This window comes from Acipenser ruthenus, chromosome 5 (assembly GCF_902713425.1).
Source record: "Acipenser ruthenus chromosome 5, fAciRut3.2 maternal haplotype, whole genome shotgun sequence".
Taxonomy (NCBI): Eukaryota; Metazoa; Chordata; class Actinopteri; order Acipenseriformes; family Acipenseridae; genus Acipenser; species Acipenser ruthenus.
This window is the reverse complement of record NC_081193.1, coordinates 10189396-10201803: the sequence shown is the minus strand read 5'-3', so window position 1 is coordinate 10201803 and position 12408 is coordinate 10189396. Positions and strand designations below refer to the sequence as shown.

General features: G+C 36.9%; 1 protein-coding gene across 3 annotated transcripts in view; it reads right to left on the bottom strand.

Moving 5' to 3' along the window:
- The window catches only part of greb1 (growth regulating estrogen receptor binding 1), a 51295-nt gene that overhangs the window by 19655 nt on the left and 19232 nt on the right, over positions 1-12408 (bottom strand). For 2 of the 3 annotated variants that reach the window (XR_009328651.1, XM_034005407.3), the window contains exons 2-8: positions 9459-9615; positions 8556-8666; positions 7358-7534; positions 5017-5199; positions 4249-4395; positions 3643-3786; positions 2573-2692 (exon numbers count right to left, since the gene is read on the bottom strand). Coding sequence is in view for 2 of the 3 variants with exons in the window: in XM_034005407.3 (XP_033861298.3) it covers positions 2573-2692; positions 3643-3786; positions 4249-4395; positions 5017-5199; positions 7358-7534; positions 8556-8666; positions 9459-9615 (1039 nt within the window). In the remaining variant the exon portion in view is untranslated. The remainder of the gene's footprint in view (positions 1-2572; positions 2693-3642; positions 3787-4248; positions 4396-5016; positions 5200-7357; positions 7535-8555; positions 8667-9458; positions 9616-12408) is intronic. The other variant, XM_059023631.1, reaches the window with a different exon arrangement.

Here is a 12408-nt window from a genome sequence, read left to right as displayed (position 1 = left end):
CGTTAGTTTGTTTAATAATTTAAACTATTAATTTAATTTGAATAATTAAAATACTTCAAATGAATGTGCGTTAATCAACTTGAATGAATACTATATGACCATTACCATATTAGATCACCGACTAAATAAAGACAATCTATGTATCTGTTAAATAATCTGAATATTCATTCACAGTAATTAAAACCTCATCATAATCATTTTATTAATGACGTGTATAGGATTGAGGAATTACAATGAACACACAAAACACCCTCAACCACAACAAGGTAGGTTAAAATATTGTAGCAGTTTATTAGATAATAATAATAATAAGGGTACAGAAAGGAAAAACTTAGAAAATCATCGTGAGGTAACAGTTCACATACATATCAATGCAGCACAAGTAAACACTTATTCCTTGAATGTATATGCTTCCATATATGGCGTTTCTCAATAATTCATTTAAACTACAGTACAAGTGGAATCCTATTGCTTTCCTAACATCCAGTATAGGTTCAACATTTCATTCTAACACAGAACATGAACTCCTCTGTCTTGATCACAGTCCAGGCTGCATGGATCTGCTAGCAGGTGATGACGTCACTCCCTCATCTCAACTACACAGACAGTGGCCCTGCGTCTACTGCTCACAGGCAATATAACTCTAGTTAAACCCAAGCATTTATCATTTAAATGCAAAACAAAACTTTGTTCAATTACAGTTCTTCTAATAACATATCACAGCTAAGGCTGGACTACAATTGTTTAATAACAATTACACAAGTATACTTTCAAATAAGCTCTTCATATGAGAATATGAGTTAATCAGCCTAGTTACTTTTTAATAAGGTTCAAACTCTGAGGTTTTTCATATGTGCGTTAAAAGCGCAATTTAAGATAACTATTTTATTAAATTTCTATGTGTTGTAATTACAATTAATTACTCTAGTTCCACAAGGGAAAGGTAATGAAATTATACTCAACGGTTCGTTGAAGAAGACCCCAAAAGTCTGCAGAACGAATCTTCCGTTGTAGTTAAATTTTCGCTGCATTTCCACAAATCTTCAAACCCAAGTTGGGCTCCTTTATCTTCAAAACCCAAGTGGGGGTTTCACACACGTCCTGTGTGTACCTTTATCTTCAAAACACATGTGGGGTTTTTTTTCTTTCCTTGAATGCTTCGCCTCACAGGTAGACACAGTCTCGTTATGCTGTGGTTACGACTTGGAACAGAAGCTTGTATCCGAGCTGGGAATGGTTCTTTTCAACGTTTAGATAAACTGACTTGCAGACGTCTCTTTTTCCTATCAGCAGGAGTCCTGAACACAGAGCTTTCTTTGACGTTCGTTTATTGCCAGGTACAGAATCTTCTTGCAGTCAAGAGGTATAAAGCTTAATGCTATCTTCTCTTATGGAGCCATGTTAGACTCAGAAACCAATTTGGGAACCAAATCAGAAACCAATTCAAAGTTCTGGCTGCAAGGTGCCAGTTCTTATAGGACTTTCACATAAAGACCTATACATTACCCCTACAATTGTCTTCCATTGTGTTGGACAATGGGTTGCCTCACCCTGCATGGGATGAATACATTATCTAATTATGACTTCCTTCTGCTGCCTCCAGCTTTCGTTTTCTCCATAAATTCTGATCGGATGCTCCGATCTATTTATGATCCTGTAGAGACCCTTTGTATCGGGTTCAATTACAGTCCACTGGTCCAGGGCTCACTACCCCCTCCTTTGTGTTGGGTGCTCGGAAGTTGCTCCAGTCAATAATTCACATGCTGCCCTGCATACTGTGTGTTCGAGAATGAATCCAAAAAATTAGTTCAGATATGTACTTATATCAAAAATAGTTATTAATTCCAGGCAATTGTGCCTGCAGTAACTAAAAATGATCCAAAGGGTCTCTGTATAACTTTATGTCGCTTTGCACTTTCTGACTTTTGTGTTTTCCTTCGTTTTTCTATTGCAAGTAAGAAATGTATCAAACACCGAACACATATTCAACCAGCCGCTATTGCTGTTAATAAAATGCAGCTGCGGTAATAAACAAAAACCGTCAAAGTATGAGTATTGTGATGGCTATTTATGTTTACCAGAGCATTTATACTTCTAAATGCAGAAACACTGTGCTTCACTGATACAAGTTGAAAACAGCAAAGATCATGAGCAGCACAGAGCGCTCTCCAAGCACAATCGCCAGACGCCTGCTTCACCTGTATATCAGAGTGGAAATCCACGAAATCGAAATCACGCATGCGTACAGGTGGAAAATGTGGACGTGATAGATTCTGTGGTTTTTTGTTTTTTTTATTAGCTGTTCACTTTGAGCAGCTAAACAAAGATTAAATAAGTATGCATCGTGATTTAGAGAAAATATAATACCGTTAAATAAAAATTCAAGATCATTATTTTCTCTTACTTTCATTTTTATTTGTGCATTTCTGAGTCGTCCTGTGTACCCCTTATGACCCTTAGAAGTACCCCCGCTTTACATCTAACAGTTCAGATAAAGTACTATAAAAGCAATAATTCTTAGGACACTTTAATTTTGTATTTCTTTAACCCTATAAAGTGTTTATTAACTTACCAGCCTTACTTCCATTGCTGACTGGCGCAGGGTTGTTCTTTGCACTATCCGTAGCTGAAGGAGACTCTGGAGACCAGCCTTTGTGGCGTTTTTTAGGAGGACCCGAATTAGCTAAGGTGCCTAAGGAATTGTCAAAAGTCTTATTTAGGTGGACTTCAGGGTATTCACACGTTACCTTGTAAATATGTTCATAGAAATACACTGCCAAGCTATGGAGAACGCTTTCTTACCTGCAGCTCATTGTAATGCAGGTTCATAAAGCATTAGCACGCTGGTAAATGCATAGAAAGGTATTTAGCCCTACACTAATGTTTTATGAATACAGCTTCCTTTACTGAACAACTTCACATAAAAATGTAACTCATTTACTTTTGTAATGAGACAGTAATTCAACTGTGTTTATAGCATAAACTAATGCATGACTTTAAAATATATATTTTTTTTTTTAAGTAAACATCTATTCAGTATACTTCCATATTCTAAATAAACGTTAACAGAAATAATGAATCACAAGCCGGCAGTGGTTTTTACTGTGCCCATTTGGTAGCACATTCTGTAGCATATTGCGTTTACAATCCAGCCTCAAAAGTCAACCTTGCAATGCATAACGTGTTGCTAAACAGGTCTTTAGTGTTTTGTTCCAGCAATAAAACAGCTTCTCTCCATATTAAAAAAAACACAAAAAAACACTTGCGCATTACAGGTTTAAAACTGTTGTATGTGAAGTGAACTGCATCGGATATTGTAGCACACAGCCAGTCATCAATAACCATGAACTACACTTGAAGAAGCACTTGAAGGTCAGGGGTTATAAAGCCGACCTTTTCATAAAAAGAGACAAAAGTCAAAGACCCAAGAACCTCAGGAAGGAAACAGTTAGTTCCCATAAAATCCCGGAGCTGGGTTTTATTGATAGTACAAGGGTAGAGGCAAAAGCAAAGTGGACTTTTTAGTACATCCTCCACTGTCATATAAAGGAAACTGCAATAAAATGTAACAAAACAGCCTCTTCCGAAAGCTGTTAAGCTATTAACCACGAAATCCAGTAATCACAGGAGAGACAGACCCACCTATCACTGAAGGTCTGTTAACATTCCTGGCTGGCTGGCTGCTGCTGCTTGATGAGAGCTGGGGTCTGTGACAATCTTTGCCATTGTAATGTGCAGTGGGAGCCCCTGACACCAGAGGGGGAAGTGCCTGTTCAGCAAGTATACCTGTGGTTACAAAGAGAATGCTTTACTGAACAAACAATTAACATCCCCTAACACTCAACACTGCTCACATCCAAACAACATAGCCACTGTCCTGGAATCACTGTTCAGTTTTTTATACACACCCACAGACACCCTGTATTGCACAGATTAACATATTTAAAGGAACTGTTTTGCTGGTTTGTGAACAGAATATAGACTTTCCATAAAGAAAAATTAATTTGAATGTACTGTTGAAACCCTGAATTGAGACCTTGCTGTTTGCTAGTATAGAAAGACGTGTACCAAATATTACCCTTCATGGTGGTACACCTACAGCAAATTCTAAACATCAGTACCTTCTGCACAAACAAAATGTGTAGGGTTAGTTGGTAAAATTTGAAATTAAACAGTAGTGCACGATTTAGTGAATTCTTTTTAGCCAGTCCCAATATCAGACACCCTAGTAGAGCATGGCTTTCATACCTGTAGGTTGAGCAGCAGTTACAGCACTCTGACTTCCTGATAAAACAGCTTCTGCTGAGTCAAGGGCTGCCAGTTGTCCTGGGCCTTGTGGACACAGGGGAGGAAGGCTTGTGTTTGGGCTGGAGTTAGTCTGCCTTCCTCTGCTTTCTTTAAAACAAAAATAAAATGCTACTGTACAGAGGACTATTTACTGGACAATGCATTCGATTTATACAGTAATTGAACTCCAAGGATTTTTTTTTAAAACTCTGAACAACTGAGTACTGTACTTGAACAATGCGGTGTTTTTACCAAAAAAAAGGCAACGCTGTAAATCCTAAAATTATATTTCTGCGGTCCACTGTTCTTTTGGGGAGATTTAGCAAATGAGGGGTGTCCTATCTCCCTATTACCAAATTCATATTTTTTTCCCCCCAAAAAACTCAAATGCTTGATGGTAATATGAAGCAAAATGACTTGAATCTAAATTTGTTGGATATCAAGTGTTTGCAGTACACCTCTCAAACAAGAGGAATAATCCCATTCATAAAACACCATGGTCTTAAAAAAGAGCATCTTACATAACAGCTGTTGTTTTACAACCTATTCATTAAAAAATAATAATAATAAAAAAATAATTAAAAAAAATAAACCAGTTCCCTACTGATACCCTTTCCCTCCAAACTACAGTATGTGTCAGGGTTATGTCTCAGTGGGCCACCCACATGAGAAGCTCAGCTACTGGCATTGGAACACTCTTAAAGAATGTACCGCAGAGTCATGTGTTACCTGTGCCTCTCCAGCAGATGAGGGGTCCTTGTGTGAGAGCCCCTTGTGCATTTCTGATGAGGTAACACCTTAAGTGCTTCTGTTTCTTTGGTTGGGTTGTTAGTTTAAGATTGATGTGATTGGAGAATTCTGTGAAATAGCGAAACCCCTTCTCTCCACATCCAACGCAGTTACCAGAAAACCCTGCAGGACAGAGGATAGGAACTGTTCAGAGGCACTGACAAGCTCTAAAACCACCCGTAACTGCAGCTTCCTTCACCGATGCCGACTGCAGGGGAGAATATATAGCATACCACATGCAAGTCTAAAGAGTGTTTAAATACGTATCAAAGGATGTGTGACCATTTTTCTACGATTACTGCCTCTAATTCCAAGTAAGGTTGAAATAGAAATATGCAGTGAAGTCTGTTCTCCAAAATGTCTCATGGAGTCCACTGTGACTGTTCCTTGTAGAATATAAGTAATTTGTGCATTACTGGTTAAAGAAGCATGTTTCAGCGAGTACCAACTACCACCCTTTAATCATTTGACACTGTTTTAAAATACAGTTTGCAGCCCTTCACCCTGTGACTAAAATGGTCGTGAATAGTTGGCAACCATTTTTGGGGGGTAAGAAGCCATTGGCACCTGTAACACAAAAAAATGCTGCCTCTCTTTAGAAACACGTGTCAATAGTTATGAATGCGCTGTAGCGTGGGTCTAAAAAAAAAAAAAAAAACCCTGTATATCTCATGTATTAAACTGAAGTGTGAGAATGACATAAACAATCTGATCAAACACAAATGGCATTGGCTCCTACGTTTGTCTGGAGTCCTGGTTTGTTTCGTCAAAAAACAATGAATATGAAAGATCTGGACATTTAAATGAAAACAGCACAACAATATGGTAGAACTATTTTGACTCATATTTATGCCGTCATACTTTCCTATTATTTACTTTGTGGTGCTGATTTCTGGCGGCTTATTGTCTCTTTTTAAAATGCTCACCTTTTTCTTAGTAATTTAATCATTCATTTTTGAAACGCTGGTAAATAAAAACAGTTGTATTTGATTTGTCAGGCATTTTGTTTTTTAAACAGCTTAGGGCTAGATCTGTGTAACACAGTAATTGCAGCTGGTAGAGTGAAAATAGCAAACAGGCATTGGATATAACTGCTACAAAAATATTGAGATTTGTAAGAGGCTGTGCAAGCTTATAGTGAAAGGAAGCTTCTGTTTTTCCTAATTTCCATTTAGAATAAACAAGATCGATTTTGGGGGGCATAGAGATACATTCATAAAATAAACCAGAATAGAAACAAGCCTATCCAAAGCATGTGGTGCAGCGTTATAAAAGTGTTCGGTTGTAACAGTACAAACACTGCAAGGATGCACACACAATATTGCAGTATTATGTTCAAAAGCTCCATCTCTCGACCAATATTCTTGCACAGCACGTTCTCTCTGAGATTGCTCCCTATGGATTGGACGGTTGGTTTCCATAGACACCATCAGAGTGCTCTGTCATATAAATAGGTTATAAAAACTAAACTCAATTAAAACCACTTTAAAACACATAATAATGTTGTAGATGTGTCACACTGTCTCATGTCAGGTCACCCTGACACAGTGCTCCGTGCTGCCCCTGCTATTTCATTATTCCAAAACCAGGCTGCTTTGTTCTCAAGAAATCTCATTTTCTAATAAGCAGCTGCCTGGATTATACATGCTCAACTGCTGGGATGATTAATATCTCATTTAGAGTTACAAACAAAAAAATACATTTTGATTAATTTATCTGAAACTCCATGATGCTCAGGGAGGCAAAATCCTTAAAAAATGTAGAAATGGATTCAACAGAAAAAAGCCACATATTTTTGTTTCACACTTAAGCAGGCTAATACTGACACTAAAAAAACAAAACACTAACAGCTCTCTAGCAGAAATAATTGATACTGTTAATAAATACATACGTAATAAATAAATACAAAGTCAGTGGAATCTACAGTATCAGCACAGGTTGAAGCAAATACGGTGTACAAAAACTAGAAATATGTATTTTTACAAATAAATTAAACTTAAACTCTACTGTTCCCAAACTGCCCTGTACAAAACTACACTACAAGTGTGATGGTTAACTAGGTAAATGTGATGAAAATCTCAGCACTATAGAGAGGATACATTGAGAATCATTGGAATAAACAGCACAGCAACCTATAAGCTTGGTCTTGGTTCAGGTTTTTTTACTAAACCTCCACTGATCTAGCAATGAGACAGTGCATTCTAAGTATGTTCAGGTCATGTGAATATTTGAATGTGTCTTTGTATACAGCCTGCGAGAAGCAAGGGCCAGGCCAGCTCACCTAACAGAGCATTCCGTCCGTTGTCATCTGGTAGAAACCTGCGGTCCACCACAGACACCAGGAGGTGATCAGGCAGGTTAGGAGATTTCACTCCAACCAATAGAAATCCTAGCGGGACCTCCATTTGCTCATTTGATATAAAAGCCAGACGCAGGTCCTTCCCTGACTGACAGAATCCTTAGGGAGAAAACAAGCAACATTTCAAAAGATGCTAAATCTGTACAGTTATCTCTGACACAAACATATTTTTTTTTATTTTTTTTTAAATATAACATCGCCTTTAATAAAAATAGTACCATAACTATTGTGTATTATTGTGTTCTTAAGAATATAACTTTCCAATTTCAGTTAGAGGAAGAATCGGTTGTTTTTGTATTTATATTTTATGTACATATTGGGGATAAATATGACCTTGGTGTTTTCATTTTTGTCATTAATATAGCTGAAAAACAAGGGAAAGGTCATGTGATGCATGCTTCAGTAAATTCTAGTTAGAACGTGATGCTTTTATTTGTGACGCATTTAAGATGTATGATCCACAAGATTTGGCATTTTATATAACCTTTTAAAAAACAAATGCAGCAGTAATTCCACACAGTATCCATAGCAACCAGTATATCCAATCACAGAAAACATTCTCTTAATATTAGTGTTACTTTTCTGAAGTGGTTCAAAATTACTCTGTGTAGGTAAAGGACAGGTCAATGAAAGCAGAGATAACCAAGTACTGTATAGCTTCTGAATGCAAGTATTGAAACCAATTATGAGCAGTCACAGCCCACAGAACAAGAACGAGAAGAATGCCACGTCTTTAAAACCAAAACATAGGATTCTGCAAAATCAAATGATTTACATTATGTATGCTGTATGCTTGAAGCTTACAAAAAATGACAGGCTTCTGAATTAACACTCATGGATAAAACCTTTCAAGTGTCATTTAATTTGTTTGCATTACACATTCGCAGTTAGTAGACTCTAAGCATGAATGCCAGTCTCTCTATTTGACCAAGGACAGATTACGCAGATCAGCACTAATGTGTTACCTTATGTAAAGTAGTCCTGTGTTGGTGCTAACCTGCTAATGTAATAATAATAATAATAATAATAATAATAATAATAATAATACATACATACATACATACAATCTTAGAGCTCTAGTGAAACACATGCACAGCACCAAGGTCTAAATGTTACCTACCATCTATGGTACAGGCTCCTTCGGGGGGAGGTTTCATCTGGTAAGGAATTGGAGGGCTGCTAGACTCTGATCCATCGTCTTCATCATCGTCTTTGTTTTCTATTCTGCCAGCTACAACAGCAAGACAAAAACAGTCAACCTGTATTAAAGACCACCTGAATAACCTTTCTAATATGACCACTCTGCCCACATAAAACAAATACTACAGTACCTTCCAATAACACTATAGTATCATATGACACGCCACATACTATGTACTGCTATAAACACAGCTTTCAGAAATCATGTCAAAAAAACATTTATTGGATCAATTGTTGCACAGAAAGTTAAACACAGAAATAAAAATATTAATTTATGTAAATGTACTGACTGTTCATAAAGCTTTGCAAAATATATTCTAACTAATTACCTAGGATTTAGTTCACCTGTCACCTGTCACCTGGCATATTGTTTAAGCAATGTGTCCAGGACGTTTGAAATGTCCCCAGTGGAGATCACAACTGGAGCCAGGTACAGTACATGCAGTTCAAGTATTAAAATATTTCTGGTATTTTCATAGCTTGGAATGGGAAAATCCTGGATTTTGAGGCTGGAGTGCACAAAATTCTTCAGAAGATGGCAACATATTGTAGCATATATGGGCATGGTTATTACAGGGTTAAAACTATGTTATGCTTTTAAAAGTGTAAATAATGATAGGTTACTTGATATTGCTTTTACTGTGTTATACCATAAAAATGCATAATAAATTGCAGTTAAACGTGGAGTAAAGCATGGTAACCATGTTACATTATGGTAAAAGTATGGGCAAGCGTGTGAAATTGGTTTTGTCCAAGTAGATGGAGAAGTTAAGACAGCTACAGACTAATACGAGTGACAAACAGATAATAAAGCAACTCTTACCTTCCAGTGATGTGATCTGCTGTTCAGCTTCAAGATAAAGCTGAGAGAAGACAGGTCTGGGCACTATGTTATTGGAGCGAAGGGAGGCCTCGATGGAATTGTGTAAGACTTCTTCAAAACGTGTTGTCTTCAGCTGCCCAGCATATGAATTTCCCATCTTTCCAAAAGAAGAAAGAACCACATTCAGGATTTTTGTAATGAAGCGTCTTTAACATATCCCTGCAAAGATGAGTTTGAAAGAGCCAAGACCAAACTGAAACAAAAAAAGCCTCTCTCTTTCTTTTGGCTCAGTCTTGCAGAGGAGGGGTGGAGCGAGGGAAAGGAGATCAATACTAAGCAAGTGCAGCACCCTGTTGGTAAATGACAGGAAGTAACAGCACTTAACAGAGAGATGGCAGGATCTGACACCTTTTTATGGATGCCATCAGCAATCTCTCACAAAGTTGGAATTAATTTGCCGTGCCACACATAGCACAGAGCATGCATTTGAAACAGTCATAAACTGTCTGAAAATCAGTCTGCTTGCCCTTCCATGTGAGCCAAGCCGAACGTCTATTCAATCACAAATGAGTTGAGGAGCTTAAGAGAGCATTCTGTTCTAACAATCGCTCTGTTTAACTGACAACTTGTTTTTAGTGTTGTTGTTTTTCTGGAAAAAATCAACACTAAGGAGAGCCCACAAAACAAGATGTTACTTCCCTTATTCCCTGAATAAATATATGTATATTTGAATATGAAAACAGGACCATTTTCTGCTTGTTCTAATTTTGTATTTACAGTCGGTGTAGCAGACAATTGTTTTAAATTACTTATAACAGGCACCACTGTGGCAGACCTACAGTAGCAATAGTAGCAATGTTTGACTTCACTGGTTGACCAATGACACCTGTTTTGAAACCTCACAATTTTATAATTTCTATTAACAAGTTCAGTAATGTTTTGAATGCATGAAAACAATCAATAAAGCCAACTGTACTGTCTGGTGAATGTCTTTGCTTTGCATGCCACAAAACCTTCTACACCAGGGATATCATTAAAAAAAATTCTTTGCAGCACGTTCCTTTGATTTAAACACTCATACATACAGACATGCACACACACACACAGAATACAGTATAGAGGAGTATGGTTGTCTTCAAACCAATTCAGTTGAGGAGTTTTTGTTTACAGGCACTTTAAATTAGAAGCCATTTCCTGTTGCAAGTAGCATTTAATTATTCCCAAACAATGCATGTTACAATTTAAAGCTCAAGTTACCATTGAAAACTTTCAAGCATCAGTCTAGACAGGTTAACCTTCATTACTTCAGACACCCCACCACTAAATAAGCTGGTGACAAAGGTTCACTCAACGTAAAGCTTATATGGGACTATAGAAGAGATGTGTACCAAAGCAAGGTGGTTCAAAGATTTTGCCAGCTTAAACACACATTGACTGGCACATGGAATAGCGTATCTCTTGTATTTACACACGGTACAGTTTTGAATTTCCACGTTAAAGTTTGTTCACTACCAACCAGATGGGAGAGCCTTCAGCAACAAGAACGTTTGCTTAATTAATCGACTAGCCAAAAAAATAATTATATAAAGTAATCAGGCACCTTTGTAGAAGGTTGTGTGAACCATGTGAAAAAAAGAATACAGATAGACCAACATGCAGCCAGAAGCCATTGCAATCTGCTTGGTCTGCCAGACAAATCAGTTACATACCCTAGTTACAAACCCCTATTTTCAACACCTCATGCAAGCATCTAAAACCCAATCAATTCCTTCAGATACAGTATCAAGTCCCATCTGTCAAGAATGTAATATAAAATTGCACTTTTACTCTAGTCAGCTATAGATGTTTAGAGGAGTTTCTCTTTAATGTATTAAAGTAAATACAAATATATAATCTTTTCTTAATAACTTGTAACTAAGTAAAAAAAAAATTGTGGACAAATCAGTACTCTTCTAAATACAAAACTCTTCTAAATGTATACATTGTCAACATCTGTATAACTAGCAATATATAAAGAAACAGATTAGATAGAAAGTACATACCCCATCAAATACTTACAGCCTTGTAGCAGGTATCTTTATGCCTTCCTATTCCTCGATGCAATTTCAAAGAGACAGGTGTTGCTGAAGAGTATTTGCAAACAATTTCAAAGCACTGCAGATGCAAGTAAATCATTCTCTCATTCTCTTTTTCTTTATACTGCTCATATCCCCAAACCATTAATGGATGTCCAATGGAGAACCTAACAATCTGTTCCAGAAGCATTGTTTATTTAAATTACACACAGTGTTCTTCTACGTAATTGTTTATTCAATACAACAAGAAGTGCCTGATATGTCCAAGCACATGCAATACTAGGTCAGACTGTTCTCTCTGAAGCACTTTGCAGAAACTGTTAACACACAGCATCGTGCAATCACAGCAGCTCTGTTATACAAGTACTGTGCAAATATCACACAATGACCCTGTGTTAAAAAATGTAATCATACCCAAGCGACTGACTGAAATATACAGTTGACTTCAAAATAAATTCAGACACCACCCTGAAATTTGTAATTTGATATTTCTGGAGATTAATTAGCTGTATGTAAATATTATCACATGGAAATAATCACAAATGCTTTGGCAATGCTCATTCCCATGAAAAGTGGACAATGGCTACAGTAAATAACTGACCAGAGTGAAAGTCACCAGTTCAATAATCTGGTAGTTAATAACCTTTGTGTAGGATATTAACACTATTATAAAAGACCTTTAAATGTATTTTAGGTTCTCATTTTTAATGGCTTGCTTATGTTGCTGTTTGACTCAGGATTCTAAAGAACATTTTCCTGTGGATAATGAACACTCTCCACACACCAAGTCATAAGCTTAGTGTTGTGTATAATTCTAAATATTATCTGAAAACACTGTAATTAAGGCTAAAGGGAGAGTCAATTACTGTTCATTG